Source organism: Copidosoma floridanum, unplaced genomic scaffold, assembly GCF_036245765.1.
Source record: "Copidosoma floridanum isolate Cflo_tuat_1 unplaced genomic scaffold, Cflo_Japanese_pri ptg000030l, whole genome shotgun sequence".
Classification (NCBI taxonomy): domain Eukaryota; kingdom Metazoa; phylum Arthropoda; class Insecta; order Hymenoptera; family Encyrtidae; genus Copidosoma; species Copidosoma floridanum.
This window is the reverse complement of record NW_028321907.1, coordinates 16,221,323-16,243,829: the sequence shown is the minus strand read 5'-3', so window position 1 is coordinate 16,243,829 and position 22,507 is coordinate 16,221,323. Positions and strand designations below refer to the sequence as shown.

Sequence of the window (22,507 nt, the reverse complement as noted above, 5' to 3'; positions counted from 1 at the left end):
CCGTAATCGCCTTGTTTGTGTGGGAGTAAACGAAAAGTTGCAAATCCACGTTTCTTAAGTAAACAAAACACACGCCATCGTAGTACTTTGTCGTCGAAGTTTGGGCACATTGTTTCACAGCCTACTGTAACAAGTCTGTCACCCAAAACCACGATATTTTTAATTTCAACGGGAAAAGCTTGGGTTCCGGATAATTTGTGAAACTCGCGTCAGTGCACGTACAAGTACACGTATACCCCACTCCCCTCTCGTCTATAAATAATATATAACGCAAGCCATCGTGGGGTTCGGCCGACAAGTAAATGCCTCATTATGCGCGTTAAATTTCAATGAAGGAAAAAAAAAAAACAACCCTCCCCTACGTAGGTTGCACCTGTTTGCTACGTGTACGCGTTAACAACCCTCCGCTTGTACAGCTTTTTTCCATTAAATTACCAAAGTCCGTGAAGAAAGCAAGTAAATCCGCGCACAATGGAATATAGCAGGGGGCGCCCGCTCGCCCATACACACTCGCGTTTAAGGTCACGTTTTATCATAATACAGCAGAAATCACTTTAATCTCTATTAGGCACGAATATATACATAGAGGCAGAGAAGAAGGAAAAATGAAAAGAAACGAAATATCGCAAGAAGCATGAATGTATAGCTCATTAACGATCCGAGTCACGGGGCACCGACACCCCTCTATCCGAAACCTAGTTAAAAACACACACACACACACACACACCCTTTCTCTAGCTCTCTTTGTCCAGTTGGTGGGGGGAGATCTTGAAAATCTTGCGAAAACAAAGGAGACCGGGACACACAAAAGGAGAAAAGCCTCGTATATACGTTGCACCACGTATACGGGTACAGCGCTGGTATGTGTACGTAAAAAAGAAATCGGCCAACAGCCGTACAGTATACTCGCGGTCTTCGCCAGCATCGTCGTCTTATCATGTCGGTTTCCGCGGAGGGTACACGGCACGTTCCTCCAAACTCGTTTTTCTTCCCTCTCTTTCTCAATGTCCCTTAATTAGGCCCCCTCCGCGAGCATCGCTATCTCGTGATTACGTACACACACGGTATACCTATCTAACGTGTACGTGACGCGTAACTTATGGATGGTACAGGCTTTTATAAATATGTATGAATATACGTGCGCAGGACTGAATCAAAAACTATACGTAAACTCTCTCATCTTTGCTTATTTGATGATACGAAGGTCTGGCGACAAATCTCATCTTTGGCTATTAATGGCATTCGTATCCGATTCATATGCACAACAAAGTGTTTTTTTTTTTTTTCCATCTTTTTCAACACTTGAATTCATAAACATGAGTAATGTGTTTGGATGCACAAGTATCTAACTTTGTTTTTATTAATAAATTTTTTTTTTCTCGTCATAAATACATGTACATCCCTTTTGCCAACTCTAATTACACGTAAACACGAAAGGAGACGAAAGATCGCAATTATTGGAATCACAGCCGATAAAAAGTGTAATTGAGCTATTTGCGAGAAACAAGCTTGTCTCACTGGTATCGCGACAAAAAAAAAATCTATCCTTCCACGTGTACGCAGAGGTCCTCCGAGACCAACGAGTAAGTGTATATAATCTGGTACATGTCGCTCGGGACGGCTCGATATTTTTGCTTTCCCTTGCATTTGGAAATTTATAAAAACAAGTTAGTGCTTGTGAATAATCTGTACTTGCGGCTGATCTGTAAGCCAGAAAGGCAGGGGAGGAAGAAATTACACTCGCGCGATCGAGAGATACCGTGGCATTAATGTCGTATCGGAAAATTGCTGCGGTAATTTTGCCTCGCCTCTATTCAACAAATTAGTTATACTTACACACCTGCGCACGAAATTGCGAATCAGAGCGCGATGGCGAGTTTAATTCGTCCGATTTAAATTCTCTTTTTGTGTATTTAAGTTGTGAATACATCGAGCGAATCTTGAGCACGGTATTTCAACTTACTCGAGTGTGTAGTTAAGAAAATGTATAATTTAAAATAGCCTCTTTTTTCTAAACGCATTAGCACTTAAGTGACTTGCAACCGTCATTCAACTTGAAACAAACAATTGAATTTTTTAACAATTCATCATGACTTTTTTATTATTATTTTTAAATAATAGATAAACTATACCAGGCAAGAGAATTCTAACTAGTCGGTAGAGATTGCACGTTGATGTCTACATTTATAGCCATGTACATTTTAATACTTGTTATTCAAAATAAAAGTCACATGAATAATAATAAAAAAACAACGATTATTATTATTATTATTATTATTAAAACTTGTTTACGGTGAGCTCGAAAATAACAGCGGATTATCTCCGTTTTACATGAGGAGGAATAAAAAAGGTAACACAGTAGGTAATGAGTATGTAAAGCCATTGAAAAATTAATCAACAACGTAAGTATATATCGACCAGCGCACTATGGGTCTGCAATGCACATAATCCAACGACACAATACATGAATCGTAGCGTATGGACGGAGCAGTGCAAAAAGCCACCAATAAAATAACTATGGTTATTGGGTTGATAACGTCAGAGGTAAAAGAGAGAAAGAGCTCGGGTAAGGTAATCGACAATTGCTTTGGGCTCTTTGCCATTTGCACAAAACACACGGAGCCCTCAAACTTCGGGTATTGTTTCGCTCATGTTTTGTTCGATGAATCGTAATTAAGCATCAAAAGATGTCAACGCACAACGGTTCCAACATCATAAAATTGCTTTTATACGCAACATCCATTGCAAATGAGTGCGGTCATTTTTCAAGTTACCCTCGAGGAGAAAATGGACTGGAATGTCCCGTGTTTGATTTTTCTCCGCTGTATTTTACATTTACGTGCTTGTGTGTGCAAAAATAACAAACGGTATGAAATTTGTCCCGTGCGATCTGCGCGTCAAGCGACTACACTGCGTGTCCCATACTTAAAATAAGGAATGAATCGAGAGCTGTTTCCCTCTTTTATTTCTCGCTTCATTCATCACCGGCTTCGACAATCGATTTGTTGTCCCTATCGCATCTGGTTGACGTTTACCTCTTTGCTTTTCGCGCAAATTAGATTCCCATGATTAGTTTAATGGTTCTTGTTGTTTTTTATTGCACTGAAACTTTTGCTTTCTTTTCTTTTCCGTACGAGGCCACAACACCACACTCGGCGTACAAGTGCGTACATTTTTCACGACGGGAGAACCTGGGCGCAAAAAAAAAATGTGTCTGAAAAAACTTTTCTTTGTTCATCAAAGGCAAAAAACGTCAAGTAGAGTGATCAAGTAACTCTTATCCAACTCTTTTAGCGGTTGAGATAGCAGAGACAACGCAGGTGGCAAAAAACTGTACCAGACTCGCGAGACTTTTTTTTTGTCCCAAGACGCCAGCCAGAGCTATGGAGTACAATTCTTTGTGACGGGTACAGTCCCAGTGAATTGTCCTTTTGGTGGACTCTAAATCCCATAAATGGACGGGTGAGGAGACAACGAGCAAGCAGTGATATTTCACAGTTTCAGCTGTGTATAATTTGTATTTGCATTAGGCGAACGGGGGTAGATCGGCGTCGTCACCATCCCCGTGAGTAAGACACGCGTACAGTGTGTACCAGATTTAGGTACGATCGCGTCAATCTGATGAATCGCAAGTTTGGTTGGACAAACGGCATTAGGAACTACATAATTTGGGGGGGCGATGAAATGAGACTAAATGGAACAAGCGTGTATTTTTCAATTGGGGAGTGAATGGTGTATCACATCAATTAATTAACATCAACGTGCAACAAAAAAAAAAAAAAGAAAAAATTTCTCAAAAAATATTCGTTGTCCAATGACACCATATACGTATAATTAGTCGTATTCACGAATTTTCATTATCACGTACACTCCCGAGAAAATAGCGCTTATCACATCCGGAGCGTACATGAAATATTGTAATTATACTAATTTGTTTATCGGTATGGACGAAAAAACAACTTTTGAAATAATATTTCTCGTTTTCCTTTGCAATTTGAAAATGAAAAAAAAAAAAAAAAAAATTAATTGTACGCAACTGACGAGATATAATGCACCTACAGACATTTACATAAAACCCCGACGACACTCATTTTCTCGAGACTTATGTTTATGCCCAAACATTCCTCCACACTCGTCATAGGTTCACAATAGTGGCTCTGGTGGGTCTCTTGAGTGCATGCGCGTACGCTTGAGTGATTCCCTGCATACTTCGAATATACAGGGAGGCTTAACCCTTGCGCGGCCATCATCCATAGGAATTAACCGCCAAGCCATTGCACCATGTAGCTGCAACTATGTTACAGGGATGCAATGCATGCTGCGACGCAGCAAGGACTTTTTGTCTCTCCGAATAGGAAAACGTGTACGTAAATACCCCAGAGAGGAGGAATCTCTTTCTAAATGAACAAGGGAACAAAGTTTTCGCAAGGGAAGAGGGAGCATCCAAAAACGGCGCCCCGAACAAAAAAGAGGGACTATTTTTGAAAACTTCATAGCCTTCCGGAAGAAGGGTCGGGGAGGCATCAGGTAAAAACTTCAAAATTGCAGTCTTCTCTGCCGCTGCAGCTACAAAGCCCCGAGCAACAAAGTCTTCGGGGAGAGCATAACGTCTATTGGGCTCGGGGGCGCTAACTCATTCATGAATATGGACGCGCACGTCCAAGTCTTGTCTCTGCCTCCTCCTACGACTCATGCATTTGTATCGCATACATACACTTGCGTCCGTGACGTGACACGATCTTATTTATGTGCATGGACGCGGTCATGCGTGCACCCATGAATATGGATGCCGCAGATGTTTCCAAGTGTATAATACAAAGGCAATAAAGCCTATATGTTTGTGGAACTTGCTTCGTTCTTTTTCGTATCGGGCTTACTTTTTATGTCACAGGCTCGATTTTCCTTCACAAGCGCGCGGGGAAACTGTTTTAGCGTTAGTTTGTAAGGGATGTATATTTCATTGTTGATTATTGAGGAATGAAACTTACGTGCCGGGTATAAGCATAGTGTTTTGAACTCGACGAAACTCACCTGAAACAAAAAAAAGAAACGAATCAATTGTCTAGAAAACTGTAACAACTGGGGTAAAACAGTTAATCGAATGTACATGTACTATAAGACAACACTTGATGCTTGGAAAGGCTTGTTAACACTTTAAGGGTGGAAGAGGCGGTACAAAGGGAAAGAGGAGCGTCGGAAGTCACTGGAGCAAAGCGTAATTACGCGAGTATATACCCAAGATAGTATTAGTGTCATCTCGCGTACGTACAAACGTATATACACACGCGTGCATTGTTGTATACAACGCAATCGCAGTGGGATCAGTATTGTATGAACTTGCCGGAATGAATTTTCAAGTTTGATTGGAAACAATTGGTGATGCACTAGCCTCGTCGCGTCCGACAATTATTGCAAGCTGGAGCGCCGTACGAGACTCACCCTCGGTTGCTATCAATTGCTGCTAGCTGTACAACGTACCGTGTGATTGTTGGCAAACGTTAGTATTTGCGTTCCTCTTTTTACTTCCTTGAACAAGAAGATTTGCGGAGCAAGTGTTGTGATAACGTATACAAACAATTTTTTTATTTGCCTTAACATCGAAATGTATTACTACTTGGTCTAACTTTGACTTTTAGGTTTTCAACGGACGGGTTTATACATTTCTTTTTCATTCGTTTTGTCCCGTGAAAAATTAAAATTCAAAGAAATAATTGGTAGAAGTAAGAGTTTTAAGAAAACTTGGGGCCAAAAAATGGGTGGAAATTTTAATCCCCCATGCAGGAAAATTAAGTAGTCGTTTTCACGAAGCAAAAAAACGCCCTTGCTTTTTTAATAGACCACCGCGCACCTTTGCGCTGTGAAAATGAATAACGTCACTTTACGGAGCCAAGTCATTTGGGATAATTTTTTGTTAACTCGCGTGAAAGTGTGTGTAGTTGCTTGCTCAGCAGGGAGAGAGAGAGAGACCGTTTGCAAGGGAAACGAGGTGAAATAAAAGTTTTTTCGGTGAAATACATTTGGGCACGGCTTATATACATACTTTGGAGAGGAGCTAAGCGCGCTCGGGGGGGTTTTTTTGGCAGCAAGCCTGAGACCCGATTAACCTAAAAATGTTATAACGATTGCTCTTTCTTTTTCTTAGTCAATTTTAATTTTCACGCCACCGAGGCACGAGTAAGCTTTATTTTTATTGATCGCGAGAGTGGACTTGCATAACAGATTTTTCTTCTCAACGCCCGCTCGTCGCGCTCGATGCCATTATACTTAAAAGCTAAGCAGGTACCTGTCGACTCTTTTGGGCTTTTTTTTGTAAGAAGCGAGGGAGTAGGCAAATAACGATATTGATCCGAAAAAAAAATGGGCGATCCACCGGTTAAAACTAAATATAATTGGTTGTAAAAAAAAGCTCGTCCTTGTACGTGAAAACTTGTAACTCCATCCCGCGTTCCAAAACTGCAACGTCGGCCAAAGGGAGAAGCAATCACCGACGGCGACGATGATTCATCCACGCTCTCCGTTGTCGATGTGACATTTTTATCCGTTCCCACCCATCCGATTGTACAGGTTTGGTACATCCCAGCGCGGTCATTTTGCCATCTCCCTTATTTTTCAAGGCACGGTCATTAGGCCTCGGGAAATCCTCGTTTTCCCTCGCCTAGAACCGAAGAGAAAAGGATTATGAAGAAAAGCTCGGAATACAAGGGGCCTGCAGTATCGCGCTCACGAGTGCTTTACGTATCTCTGCTCTGTTTTGTACGCAATTCTACCACCTCACCATAAGAGCATCTTTATCCCTCGGACTCCCCCCCCCACTTCTACCTGATTTTTGGCTGAGGAATATGATCCCTTCCTTCGAAATTTGTTTTTAACTTTAATAAATAAAAATTGCACTTTTATGAATTACAACGCGTGTTGTACATTGTACGATTTTGAATGTACCAGCACGTGAAATTGAATTACGACGGCAGATGTATGCATATAGACCCATACCCACGTAATCCACTTACGCGATATCGGTTGTCCAAAACGACCTCGTAATCCAAAGCCGTGTATTCATAGGCTACGAGGAGTTGGCGGGGAGATGCCCGTAAACGATGTAACTGCGCGCAACAATGTATCATCGAAATTTCAAAGGGCACCCCTTGATACTACACGGTACGAATTTTTGGACAATATGTCGTAACGTAGGTATTTAATCCCTAATGTCTTGATATTAATGCTTCCATTGAAATCACATTTGTCGCTGTCCATCCATTTTATTATATTAAACCAGTAGTACGAAGCTAACAAGGAGCGTTTTTGTGGGCAGTTGTATTCACGTGACCTCATATTATTTGGGATGTACATACATACTGATGTCATTCCACGTATCAAAAAATGTCGACATCAGTTTATCCACTCATATAAGAGATAAGAAACAAGAGAAATTAAAGATACAGCAAGTTTTATCGAGGCATCAAACTCCCTACCAATTTTAAAAAACAAATTATATATCTGTTTATATGAGAATTCGGGCTTGTTTGATATTATTTACTCACTCAGCCAAATAACGAGGAAAAACTCGCGTGCATCCAGTCCTTAAATAAAATTCAATTAAAAACACCGCAATTTCGAGCTTAACGAGGATTTACTTATTTAATCCGACAGTCTGACCATACGTCGACTCGCACTACTTGCTGATCTCGAGCGCCGTCTCTCGTGCTTGAAAACGTTTGCATCTTCCTTTTAAGTAATTAGTAGTCATTACAATGATACTTTCGAGCACCACAATGAATTTCACAAGGGCTCAGATAATCACCCATCAAAGCAATCCTATACATACTTTGATGCCATTCCCATTCCTCATCAGCATAAATAATTCCCCTGTCAACTCAGCGTCGCGCATATGTACACACGTAGTCAACATATTGAACATGCGACACTAGGGAGCTTCAATACAAAAAAAAAAAAAAAAAAAAAAAAAAACCGATATAGCAGCGAAACAACAGTGGTAAAAAAAAAAAATCTCGCTGAGTATATAAACGAAACAATTTTTACGCGAGTCCCGCACCTGTGTTGTAACTACACGCCAACCGAGTCACCCGAGCTTCGTCCCGTAGACGATTACGTGCCCGCTAACGGTTTTAACGTCAGCGCTAATTACACGAGCGGTGCACTATGTGCCGTTACCACAACCAGTGGCGATCGTATACAGCTGAACTCAGCGCCGGGCAGCGGATGGGCGTCTGCGTGAATTCGATTTTCAGTCCTCTGCGTCGCTCCGTACTTGCCATCCGCATAGGAAATATCATCTAGAAATCTGTACCCCCCGTTGAATTCAGCAATACCCCAGTATCCACCGGTGGAGCTTGTGCACGTGTGTGCACGCGTGTAATGGAACACAAACCAAACCACCTTTCGCCCCGAGGGAGTTTTGCGAGGCGACAGCGGGGCGTTTACGTATATAACTTTTATTAGGACGATGTTCGCTGGAAATGGAATTTTTCGTTTTGGCCCCCAAGACGTGTTGGCGCGAAATTGCTTTGCTTGCGCTGATCCCCCCCTTCTTTTTTCATCCCTTTGCTACAGATGTTCGCGTGGTATGGCAAATGGTTGTTTCTCTCCCCTTTTTTTGAAAAAATAAAAAAAAAGGAAAAAGGTGTCGAGGTATCTGCGGTTGGTGGTCGGTGCGTCGTTTTGGCTCGGAGGGTGAGATTTTTCAATCCGACATGGGGATACTTGTAATTGACGGAGAACAATTTAACGGGTGCTTACTCCTTAACGAGATTGAAACCCCTGCGGCTGGTTGTTGCAAAAGAAGTAAAACAAAAGCTCGAAGGTTCGATCAAAAAGCACAGCCGTGTGTATCACGCGAGTGAAAAACACGCACGCGCAGTTCGCTGTACCTGTGCAGTTGGGTCCCAGAGCTCGTGCTCGCGCTTTAATTAACTCGGGTAGCGAAAGGGAGCGCAAAAAAAAAAAAAAAAAAACAACTCGTGGTGGAGAAAATTGCTCGCAAGCGCTGCAGCTTTTTCTTTCGGAGCGTGTGAGGAATTTCGCGGTTTGTCGACTGTGGCGATTAGCGGCGCTACGTGGGGTATTTGATATTTTTTTTTTTTTTTTTCTTTCTTTCTTTTTCCCAAACGAGCGTGCGTTTGCTTTTGCGGAGGTGTATAATTTCTCGCGTATTCTTGGGTCTTGTTGGATCAAAAGGAAAAAATAATTGAATAGTCGCGGGGAAAATCCGTGGAAAATTATTGGTTCGTTAGTCTCACTCATTTCCCAGAGAAAGTAGCGTTTCCCAATTAAGTTACTAAATTTTTTACCGATTCAATTGAAACAAAGCCCATTACGGGCTCTGATTCCAAAGTATACCAATCCCATTAGGAACGATCCCAATGTTAAACATAATCCTGTTGGGATATTTACATTGCTGTGCTGCATTCACTGTAAATTCTTGGTACATTTTTTTTCATAAAATACATTACATTTAATGCCATTATAACTTACACTTGAACCTATTGTGGGACAAGAAAGGAACAACCGTCGTAAAGATAAAAATTATTGGAAAATTTCATTCCAATGTACTTTTAAAGAGCTAATGAAATTTTGTACTTTATTAAAAGCGCAAAGGTGATACAAAATCAGCGAAATAGTCTGGTGTACATCCAGCACCAATTACCTGGAATATTCTAAATAGTAGTAGAAGTTTATCCTTGATAAATTTTTACGTGATGGTAACAAGACGAGAATGAACAGCAAATGGGCGTATTATTCACAAACTAACTGTACAAGAAAGTGTTGTATTTACAGTTTATGATGAACAAGTTTGTACTGTGGTGCACATTATTCGCATTTTTAGTCACACAAAGACATGACTCTTTTGCAAAATAGGAACCCTTCAGTTTGAAAAAAATAAAAGAAAAAAAGAACTCGCCATCTACGCGTCACAACCGATTCGACAAGGGCACGAGGAAAAGGTGGAACGCGAGTTTCTTTCAGCTATTCGAAAGTTATTGACTCCCTTTACATTTTTAATGAAGAAATTTCCCATTCAGCCGCCCTCACAGCCTCAGCGAGCGCCTTGAGATGGAAAAAAGAAAACGGGTCACGCGAATCGACGCTTTTCAATTGGTGCGACGCGCACGTCCACAGCTATGAAATTATATATATCCCCTCCTATACATATATGGACGGGTTCTCTTTATTTTCCATCACTCGAGACGCACTTTTGAAAGCTCGATTATCTGTACTGGCGAAAAAATTATCCGTAGTTGTTGGCAAAAGCCACAACAGACGTACAACCCTCAAAGTAGCCCTTCTGTCGAAACAAAAACAAAAAAAATAGTGTAGCATTAAGAAGACGAGGCACATATACATACACACACTCACGGGAGAGTTACGAATCGCCCGATCGGGGGAATAATATATAGATACATACAGTAGAAGGGAAAGCGGAAGGAGCCTCGGTGTCGTAGCGTTCGAGGAGGGGGAGGTTACGCGCCGGTGCGGTGTGCGGCGCGCTCTGGCCTGGTTTCATTGAACCTCCGTTACCCGAGAGAGAGCGGAGCCAACACACACGCGCAGAGATCCCTCTCGGGCGAGGGAGAGTGAGGGGAGGCTGCTATACCAGCGGAACTATGCATAGCCCGCGTTGGCGCTATACATAGGCTCTCGCTTCTATAAATAGAATCCAACTACACTGGCCTCCTTCCCTCCGCAACCCCCTCACCGCCCCTTTTGCCGACCAGCGGCTGCGCGCCGCAACCCTCCATCCCCTTCCTCCTCCTCTGCAGTTCAGAGCTTCGTGTGTGTTTTACGGAGCGGCGATGCGCTCGTTGGGAAAGCACGCGCTTTTGGGGCTACGTACGTGGTTATTCAATCTTTTCATCGGTATCGTGAGTTGGAAATTTTTTTTACATAGTGAGGGATATCGTTCTCCAAGTAGCTTCAAAGGTACGGGGATGAGGCGTTTGGTTGGGAATTAGGGTGGATGAAAAATGCTTGAGAGCAGCTCTCTCTACCTTTGAAACAGCCCGTAACAATCGTCATATCCCAGGGGTACGTGAACGCCGGTGCAAAGAGACACTTACGAATGAGAATTCCACTCCTGTTAGCCAAAGTTTCGGCAAGTGACGTATCACACGTTTTTTTTTTTTTTTTTTTTTTGTTTTTTTTTTGCCAAAGAAACCCCGGGCGTCTGACCAAAACGAGGTTTTACTACTATCCCCATTGCGTGTAGGTGTACGCTGGCTTTTTTTCGTGAGTTCAATTTTTCTTGTTTACTGTTTTTGAAAAAGAGTGCCGTGGCGTATCACTTTTTTTTTGTTTTTTGCAAAAAAAAAACCCGAGCGTCTGACCAAAACGAGGTTTTACTACTTCCCCCACTGCGTGTAGTTATATACGCTGGTTTTTTTTTTTTTTTTTCATAAGTTCAATTTTTCTGGCTTATTGTTTTTCGAAAAGGGTGCCGTAGGGTATTTTCTCGTTCAACCCTACAGGGATTCAGGTCCACGTGGTGGTAAACATTTACGCTACTCGAGCACGCGAAAACACCGAGCAAATGGCTTGGGATCTCGTGAAAATTTTTTACACACCGAGAAACGGTGCTCCGCCGTCTCTTACCATTCGTTAATACAACTATATGGTCCCCGAACGGTCGAAAGAACAATATTGAATACTCTTCACGGCCTCTTGTATCCCCCCTTCATCATCATCCATCAACTGGGCAAAAAAACAAAAAAATACGACTTTCTCTAGTGCATGAGTTAATGTAATCATGGCGACTCCGGATGGTGTATTTAAATGACGCAACGAGTAGCTGACGATGTTTGGCGTTACTCTCAGGCACAGGATACAGGAGAGATAACGAGAGCACAGGTACATACATGTATAGGTACACCTATACTTGTCGTTGCGACAGATGTGACGGCCCATAATACACTAGCGAACGCATCCATTTCTATGATTGGATCGCGTATTTTAATGATCATTGACACCGGCCCGAGTGAGAAGCTGGGCCTGCCTATTGTCGTGGTAATTAGCACTCTCTCGACGCCCCCTCCCCCTCCCCCTTTTGTCATAGAGCAATGGAACACGCTTATTTCAATTAATACGAAGAGCTTGGATTTCGCCCTGCGAATGTAATGTTGCGTCCAATTTATTGTGCACGGGATTATTTATAGATAAAAAATACGCGAGAGCCATAAAACGATCAAAAAATTACGGACGTCATCTGCAGTTAAATCCAAGCTCGATTGAGAAAAAGAGTGGAATAGCGTGAGAGCCAGTATCACGAAAGAAGTACAGAAATAATTTGCCCCTTAATTTTTCGCTGGTGGGTTTTTTGTGAATTTGTTAATCTACGCCGTTATACGAACAGGGTCGGCACGAAAACTCATCGCTCTCCTCGCGCCCTTCCTTCCCTCGTGACCCGGACGACAGAGAAGTATCAATAATACATACCAGCGCCGTCCATAAATTTCTCTCCCTCCTCGCTTCGTTTTTGTTTTTTTTTCTCTTCGCTGCAAATTAAATTCATCTATTTTCATACATTGGCTCTTTCTTTTGAACCGCACGTTGTATCTCGCCAGGACGCGGTACTTCGTGTAATGTTTTCCGAACAACCCAGTCACGCACCGATGCCCGCAGAAAAAGAGCACATAAGTTGGTTCATAATTCATGGGAAATACGTCAGTCTCCCTCCCCCCCCCCTGCCCTTTCCATCCCTACTGAATATGGAAGTAGTTTACGAAGTAATCGAGGACGTGTACGCGTTGCATATGCATGCGATGGGGCACCTGCGCGTTTTTGCGAATTAGTCGCACTGAGGCTTTGACAAGCAAACTTGCATATATATATACATATACGTTTAAATGGCCCTTTTTTTGATATTCAAATTTTCACGATTAAAGCGCGGTGGGGACCATATTTCGGGCTCCGGGGTTTATGGGGGACAACAGTGGTTTATTGTGGTGTCGTCTCTGTCTTCTCTTGGGGGAAAAAACGCGTGAAACGAATGAGAAAATTTGACGAGTTGCCAGTAATTGTCGGTCAGAAAATTATCACTCGAGTTTTATTCGACGGTTCGGTTGAAGTGTATTTGTTTACTGTGTTTCTTCTGAAAAAGCTATCACCGACAGACACGATACTTTTTTTTCCAATTTCAAGAAAAACCGATGGATAATAAAATCCATGCCATTATTGTCGATTCTAGTGTTATTCGGACGGAATGCTTTTGTATGAGATTTTCATAATCTAGAAAATAGAGCCTATGATTAAATTAATTTAAGCTGTAAAGCCCTTTTTTGTGCACTTCGTTTGACTTATTGTTTAACCAAGTATTTCACAGAATCAATCCACCCCTCAATTTTTCGTACATGCGGGCCAAATTTCATCCAAGAACATGCTTGGACGTAAACTTTTTCGTTTATGAAAAAAAGTTCATATTTGGACGGTTTTACGAGATAAGAATAACAAAAAAGAAAAAAAGAAAAAAAAAAGCTGCGCAAACTACGTACGAAACCCGACGTAACGCGCCCACCGAGGCGCCCAACTTTACATGTAAATGACCCTGAAAACTTTATTACAAAGCGAGAGACTAAGAGAATACGTGATAACGAGAAAGGCCGAGGGAAAAAATGGCAAGAAGGGGAAGAAGATATATAAGTCGTCCCCATACTAAATTCATTTCAATCTCGTCTCTGCGCCGTAAAGTGCATAATACACACACACACATATACAGTAGGAGTGGGCAATTCTACTGAAAATTCAACTCCGAGAAGTTGAATGTCGCCCGTCACGCGTAGCTCATCCCTTCCGCTGATGCGAAATGTGAAAGTAGAAAATCGCTTGTGCTATATAATATCTGCGCATCGCCATGCAATATTCGCCAAATTTTTTTTTTTTTTTCTATCCCTATGCACGTTTATAAATTACCCTTTAGCGATGCACTCTTTACCACACTACCCTTACATATATGTGTTTACATAGTAAACTCGTACACGCACCACCAATGCTATATAGTCTGCAATCGCTTTTGCCAGCCGTACAAATTACGTAGATGCGTGTGGGTGCGGTTGCGTGTATGAGCTATATCGACGCAAATCCAAGCGACCAAACGGAATTCCATATCCGAAAACGCGCATTCGGCCCGCTGCCAGGAATTCATGTATACCCATTGTATACATATAGGTACGGGCTTACGAGTTACTTATTAGGTATATTGGGTATGATGATAACAATAATACCTACAAAAGAATACGTAATTTCGAAACGTAGGGGCATACATATAGAGAGGAGATAAATGGCACTGATAAGTAATTTCCTGGCCCGGGGCAAACAATGCCAATACCAAACGTAATGGGCTCATCGTAATCGCATGGGTATATACGACAGCTCCCTATGCATCTTCGAAATCCAGCTCAACTATATAAGAAGGGTGTGCCAACTGCGCTCCCGAGAGCCCGACCGATGATTATCGTTTATCTGTTTGTACCACGAGTACGCGCCATTCTCATGCAAATCCGCAGCCGAGTGTTGTGCGGCCTAAAATACGGTGGTGCGGCCGGTCTCGCGCAGATAGCGCCCGGAAAATAAGCTTGAATTTTCCTCCGTTGAAGTCTTTGGAAAAAAACAAACGGAGAACTGTTGGTCCTGCGGGAAAAGGGCCTAATAACACACACGTGGTAGCAGCACGTACACGCAATCGTCGATTAAACGCCAAAGGTCAACGGCACCGATTTACATCTACCTGTATTTGGATACGGTGCATATGTAGGGCACTTGTGTGTGTGTATACACGGGCGAGGCGGGCATCCGATTTCCACGTCTAGTGAGCCAAAGTGCCGTTGATTTCGCTCACGATTGGTCACAAGGACCTTCGTGCAGTCAAGTGCTGGAGTGATTTACAACGATATCGGGATCACGTACGAGTCACGCGTCGATTTATGTTGTCGCGAATGACTCAATATAGCACTTTGATATTAAAGACACTTAGTTATTTGCGTCGAATCAGAAATTTTACATTTTTTTTTCTCATGCATTGGCGTCGTGGTACTAGCGTAAAATGCATGGTATTTACATAGTTACATACACTGCGAGAAAAATGTAATAAAAATTACTGTGCTGGAGTGGTAATCTGGTGTCATTCCACCATCTAGGGACTTTTTACTTTGGCCAACCTAATTTTTACCATTTCGTTGGTAGACAGTAATTTCTATCGTACAAACAGTAAGTATTTTCACTGTACTTACAACAAAAGTTACTATCCTAAATTGTAAAAATTATTTCTTTACTTTATTCGAGAAATTGCACCGTTGACCATATAATTTTAACTTTTCCAACTCATTATTTCAAGGTATGTTTTTTCTCGCACCATGGAAGGTGCGGTGTAAAAAAGAAAAAAGTTGGCCGTATCCGAAATACGTGTACCTATGGATTTGGCGCTATAGTGTCGACTAATAAGTACATGTATTTCAAATGCGAATCGGGTGTTGAAGTTCCAATTTTTTTGCCGTTTGTGGACGGAGCGAATGTATAATTTAGACGTTTAATATACATGTGTGATTCAGTAAATTAAACAAAATATGTTTAATGTACACACCCCTTTTATGCGAAGAAAGAAATAGAGAGAAAAAAAAAAAAGAGTATACACCCGATATACAAATGAGCGTATGTGCAGGCGAACCGAGGCGAGGGTAATTGCGTATCGCCGAGTGATCGATTTTGCCCATCGAGCACACTCTGCCAGCACAACGATCGCACACGGGCATGGTCGGAGCTGCGCCTATACAGATTGGATACAGGCGAAATCCATATACATGTATATGTGTACACGCTGGAAGAAAAAGTAGGAAGGGGGGGGGAAGGGGCACTTTGAAATTAAATTCCCTCGTCTCTCGCTATAGCACCCCGGCTATTAATGCAAGGCCGTAAAAATTCATAGGAATATCCGGGTGAGTATATAGGACCTCTCGAGCGTGTTGACCGGTGCTCGCAGCACAAGGGCTCTCACCGTGCAACCCTCGCACGATGAGCTGTTTTTGTACGAAGAGGTAGTCCTCCAACGCGTATAGATAAATCATCCCCGGATCCTCGCGAGGCTCGCAATATTGTAAATGATATACACGCATAGTTGGGAAAACGCTAAAATTGGGAGCAAAAAAAAAACCCTTACTTTTGTATACGTTACATAAAATATATAGCTGTTTAGTGCGCGGACGCTATAGTTGTCGACAGCGTAATATCAAGAAGGACCAAATTCACATGTGAGCCCAATTTGTACATGGGCTGGTACGCCTTCACCACGAGCCAAAGGAATACACGATCGATCCGAGGTAAAAATGATAACAAACGAAGCTAAGCGCGTACAAACGCATTATAAACAACAACAACAACAGCAACAAGGCATTTATCGTCCAGTTGTATATGCTGGATGGATACTATAAAACGTATAATATACACGTTGACTATGATAATATATTATACACAATAATGTATATACGCGCACAAACAGCCGGGAGACAAGCAAGCAGTAAGCTTATGATGGGTAAGCAACTTTGGTTGCTCGATAATACCCCAGTGTTGTTCTCTGGCTCGCAACAACACGTGGCTTATAACAACCGGTATTATACCATACGTGTTATATTATTATTATTATTATTATACACGCGTATATTACACAGAATCGCGAGATGCGCGCTTGAACGGATGCATTTATGTATGTGGGGGAGTGTATACGAGTGTATAATACAGTAGAGCGTATGATCGTATTGTATGATGTACAGCTGGGACGCATTTTCGAGTTCATATACGTGCGTCACGCAGCCCCTCCTCGTCCCCACACCCCCGCCCAGAACTATATGTATATGTACACACCTCGGATACGAGAGGTGCACCTGTTCCCGTGATTTTCCAGGTCGACCTGTCATCGATTGGCTGCAGCTGCAACGTATATACTCTATGTATATGTATATACACCTGCGCGAGTTAGCTGGCCACGGGCATCGAGTTGACAGTTTGGAAAAACAAATGGCCGTGCTAACGACGTGGTCGCGCGTCGAAAAAACGAAAATGATAAGGATCGAGTTTTTCGTGTATACTTAGTATATCTTTGGATGCAGGATGGACCTATAATATGTATATACCAATACTGATTTGTTATTTTTTTAAAATAGTGGTTTCGCTGTAGTCTGAGCCTCGTTGATAAGTACACATTATTGTCAAGTATGACTGAAAACAGCTGCACGTGACAACTTGAGCCTTATTGTTTTTTCCCGTAAAGCTGCACACGCGAAAAAAGTAGAGAATGAAATTGTTGGAAACCCTCGAAGTTATGCTGCAGTTTCGATTGGATCCTCCGGTTTTTAATTGGAAAACTGAGTCTGAGGGGAAAAAAAAAAAACAATAATCCAAAAAAAGGGAACATCTCTCCCGTGTCGCCTGTACGGGATACAAGGACGCTGTTGAGAATGAGCTCCGAGTAGTTCACTTTTGGTTATCATCTGAAGTACTTTCTCTCTCTCTCTCTCTCTCTGGATGCGACGGTGTCTAATGTATGAAAGTTACAGGAGCGCGGATTTGAAAGGGCGCGCATTTGATATACTTTTTGTTTTCTACACACGTTTGGCCATTCGAGTGCCGTTGAAAGTTATCGTTGCTTTGTAAAAATTAATTTCTTTTTTTCTTTCCCCTTTTTCCACGGAAAAGCTTTACGTTTTCACTACAGAATCTTAGTTATTGTCGGCAAAAGTCTAGTCAAGGATACGCGAGTAACAGCCACACCCTTTATGAATGATATATATATATATATATATATATATATATATATATATATATACATATGTGCATGTTACTTTTTAATGCACAACATAAATGTAGAGAAGTTGATTTTAACTAAAAAAACGAGCACATGGGTCCATTATAGTAGTAGAAATTACAGACGATTCTCACGCGCAAACTCTACACAAGACTGATGCATCTCCCATTTTAGGGCTAGGTTTTACCATTTTGCACATTTGCCTTGCTGTCAATCAGACTGTTTCTCTGTAGGCATATGAGAAACGATTATAAGAATGTAACATAAATACACACACACCTCGTCAAATTCTTAGTCTATATACATTAAAAAAAAGGGAGGGGGGGAAATTAGGTAGCCGAAAAATCGAGAGAAAATTATACAGCTTCCCGCAGAATCGATTTATCGACTTTTTCCCGTTTTTCCCATCAGCTAGCACGAATAGATACACCTCTCTCGAGCGTCAACGTCAACGCATCTCTCTTTCTCTCTCTAATCTTCCTTTTCCGTGACACACGCGCGATACGAAAAACATACCAATATTTATAACAACGGCAGCTCACCCCGTGAGTTGGAATTGTTCGTTTGGACGAGTTCTCCGATATTGAGCCGCACACGATAATTAAGGCGATTGGTATTGGCGTGTGTGTCATAAATGATATTCTTTCAGTGATTCGATTTTGTGAAAATAAATTCAAAAAAGGATTTTACACTAGTAGCTGATCGTGTTTTATGTGCGAGCAAAGAAACACAGGGATTCGACTGACGCATGTGGAGAACCTTTTTTTTTTTGTTTTATCTTGAAGCGGAACGCTTGCGTTGCATTTGCGTAAATCCCAAAAGTAATGCCGGGCGCCGGAGCTTGGCTGTTTATTTATAGACTATATGGACGAGAAATATCTATTTGTTCGAGGATTGCGTGTGTACACGTTTCTCAAGTTTATTTTACGGATATCAGTGCACACGCGAGCTTTTGTTATATTTACGCTTGACGTTTAACAAAAAGCCTTGTTTCTTGCTTCTCGAATCGGGCATCAGCTACTTTTTACAGATTTAATTTACATGTAGATTTTTATCGGATTTCCAAGTCGGAATCCTTTTTTGCTTCCCTGTGGGGAGTTTTATCGGTAAGCTGGCGCATTTTATGGATTTTTTTTGCCCCGAGAAGATTACATGTGTGTCCAAGCCTCCGAGTTACAACATTTTTATTCGGCGACATTTGTTCAATTTTACAATATTTTACAAAAAACTTTCCGTTTTTGATGCGTCGAAAATTGTATTATCATGTCACGTTATATTCGCGACGTCAAATGTCTTGAGCATTAGCCGACTAACTTTGTACCAACCACATTTGTCACTTTAATTTTATGTTGATTTATGTGCTTACGGCATTATTAGCATACAATTTGTTCGAGAGAATAATTAACCCAAGTGAGATTTGAGTTATCTCATCAATACGCATTTTTACCAAAGTTGTGTCATTTTGGTGAAAAATCAAAGGTAAATGACTTGCGGGGCCATTTTACTCATAAGCATTTTTTAAACATATTTACAATTGAATTGTATACACAATTAAATAATAAAAGTATTCGAATTTAGAGGATTATTATTTTTCATATTTTATTGACTACCTGATGGTGGAAATAATATTATTTCTCTAATTTTTAGTACTGCTTCAAAATTTGTTAAACGTCAATTTTAATATTAATTATTTAGGTGTTTTAAGACTTACAAATAATTGATACATAATTACATATAGGCAGTGTTATTGTTCATTAATTTTTTCAAATACGTTTCAACTGCCTTGCCCCTACACTCCTTTCTTATATGACCCTGTAACAGTTGAAATCTATAATATTCACGGGTTTGTTTATTTACTTATTTGGATTCGGATAAATGATATTATTGACACATTCCACGTGTTTGAAATTTTTATCTGTTTTACACGCGCGTCATAAATTATTCCAAATCATCCCTCCGATCCCTGCATGTGAGACGATGTTTATGCCGAAATAGTTGTTATAATTGGTACGCAAGTACATGTGATTATTTACTTCAATTGTACAAATTAAATAAGTAAATATTCCAGTAAAACCATGTTTTTGTAGCTGGCGCCTTTGTAAGAAACTTACTAGTCGATGAGTATTGTCGCCAATCGATATTCGATAGTCGACTCATCGCTCGATCGAAAGCTACCAAAAAATCGATAGGCCTTGTACCTATATGCCATGGGAAACGGGATTAGTTGATAAACAAACTGACATAACCTCCAACCTTCTCTTCACGCGTGTGACAGTTGACAGAGAAAGGAACGAGAAAAAGCGAAAAAGGCCCAAAAAATGGCTTCAGGTACCTTTCCTGGTTCGGCACTCTTCACCCAAATGTTTCGGCAGTTAACCAAGCCCCTGTCCCAGCGGATAGTCAAGTACGCCGCGAGCCGTCCATTCTTCCGACAGAAAATAATCACAGTCGGTCGGGTTTACCACGGACTCGATACGAATTTGAGAAGACTGAAAGAACCGACCGTGATTGCCACGGATATCGCTGCAGCTAAAAAGCCTAATCAGGAAAATCCAGCGGTCCCGTCTATCAAGGACGAACAGGCTGTCGAGATCGCCTCTCAGCTTATGATAGAGGTTAATAATGCTTGGTACATCGATTATCAGGTAAAATTCAAGAATATTTATTAAAGTAGTTTTGATTTTATAGGTCGTGGTATTCCTCCTGTTGTTCCTGGTGGTGTGGTGTGAGTGGCTACGCTCCCAGCGAAAGTCAGAAGCCAAGGAGGCAAAGCATAGGCAAGACTTTGAGAACCTGGAGACTTTGAAGCTTGAGGCGGGTAGGCGCCTCGAGGCTCTCGAGCTCGAGACCGACAGGCTGAGGGCTGAGCTCGCGCGTCTCCAGGGAAAGAGTAGCTAGCTCGCCCCCAGCTTCCATACAAGGCTTCCAGGGAGAAAGTTCGCTTCGGTGATTAATTCATTCGCGAGAGTGCTGTGTTTGTGTACCTGCTCAATTCCGGTTAATGGACACGATGGTGTATATAATAAGTACACTGCACCTGTAATACTTACTAATAATACCGAGAGATTCATCTTTTGTTGAGACTTTGTTGTTTAGTCATATAATAACGTTGGCGAATCACTTTTGCTAAATATTAATTCTACGCGATAGTCGGTGAAACGAATATAGTCTTGCGCACCGTAAGACATAATCCCTCAGGTCCTTTGAATAAGCTATAGAAAGCGAAAAGTTGAACGACTAACTTTGTAATCTGAAGATCTACAGGTATAAGTGTGTATAGGGGCCTTTCAACTTGTTATGGATTTTGAAACCCGAGAGTCTGATGCTATAGGACTACTCGACGAGAACAAAGATATCAAGTTTCCGCGAGGCTCGGAACCCAGCTAATATACTTTTGTTTAAAAAAAAGGGGAGGGAGCATACATTTCAATTCTGTTAGATATTAAAATTAATTGTGTACATATGAGAAAAAAAAAAAAAGTTTTTTTAAAGTAATTACTTGAAACTTTTTTTCTTTAAAGCCCATTCACTGACAGTGTGACGCCACATGAAAAAACAATACAAATTCACAAAAGTTGATCAGGGAACTCATGTCAACCTGATGTGCACAAAGGGAATTATAAGCGCTCACATAAATACATTTGGGAGAAAGCAAAGCACGGACAAACCGCATCCTAATCAGAGCGAATGGCTTGGTTCGTACATCTCTTGTGAGTGATTGCGTGCAAATGCAGGCTAGCCTAGGACGCGAGTCTATGATTTCGGTTCTCAATTGCCGAGTAGAATTGTTGATTATGTGTACGCGTGCATCGATTCTCGACCGAGAGAACACATATGTACTGTTGTTGCTGTTGTCAAAGTTAAGCATTTGCTTACCAACCAATTTAATAGCTCCAACTAAAGTAGTCGTGCGTACCTTTTGTAATAATAATTTAGACACAATCAGGAATTTGCTGTTTTACTATGATTTTAATTAGCAACGTTAAAAGCTGATTCCTTGAACAAGGCTTTGTGGTGTAAACGGAAAGACCGCAACGTTCATTGTATTAATTTAAGTGAGACACAGGTTCACGCAATTTTCCCCGCGTAATTCTCTTAAATCCATCGGAATGAAACAAAATTAATGAACGAACATTGCTCTTCCTGGGGCTGTCTGCCAAGTAGAGTAAATCAAGAGCCGTCGCCCATACCCAGCTCTAGGATTTTCAATCCTTTTCAAAGCTGCAGCTGGTAAAAAAAAAAAAAAAAAAAAAAAAGATAAAGAAGCCACTCACGGCGACTGACTCGAAAAAGGCCTTATTTTATCTCTTAATATAAAAAGATGCTCGAGTGGGGAAAGCCCTTTTTTCTACCTTCTCATCCTCGATGCTCGACAGAAGATTTTTACTCCCTTGCCAGCTGAGAGAGAGAGAGCCATCGACACCAGGAGCCTCCTTTCTGAGAGAAAAGAGGGAACGGGAGCCACCAAAGATAAAAATCTCCGGGAGGAATCGAAACCTTTTCAGAAGGAAGAGTCTGCAAACTTGTTCATCGCTAAGGACTTATCACTATAAAAATAAAATTTGGAAAAACTTGCGATGTGTACCATCAAATAGCAGATACGCAGTTGTAACTGAGGCTCGAGTTACCTCCCAAAACGCTCCCAACGTATTACACATAATACCTGAAATTTGTGTATACATGGCTTTATTCATTCAGCAGAGTATACAG

The 22,507-nt window shown here is 41.4% G+C and overlaps 1 protein-coding gene across 1 annotated transcript; it reads left to right on the top strand.

Moving 5' to 3' along the window:
* Positions 1-20,020: 20,020 nt before the first annotated feature.
* Positions 20,021-21,258, top strand: LOC106639642 (uncharacterized). The gene is made up of 2 exons (XM_014353350.2): positions 20,021-20,412; positions 20,486-21,258. The coding sequence occupies exons 1-2, from the start codon at positions 20,116-20,118 to the stop codon at positions 20,693-20,695; spliced, it is 507 nt and encodes a 168-aa protein (XP_014208836.2). The 5' UTR covers positions 20,021-20,115; the 3' UTR covers positions 20,696-21,258.
* The last annotated feature ends 1,249 nt before the right edge of the window (positions 21,259-22,507 follow it).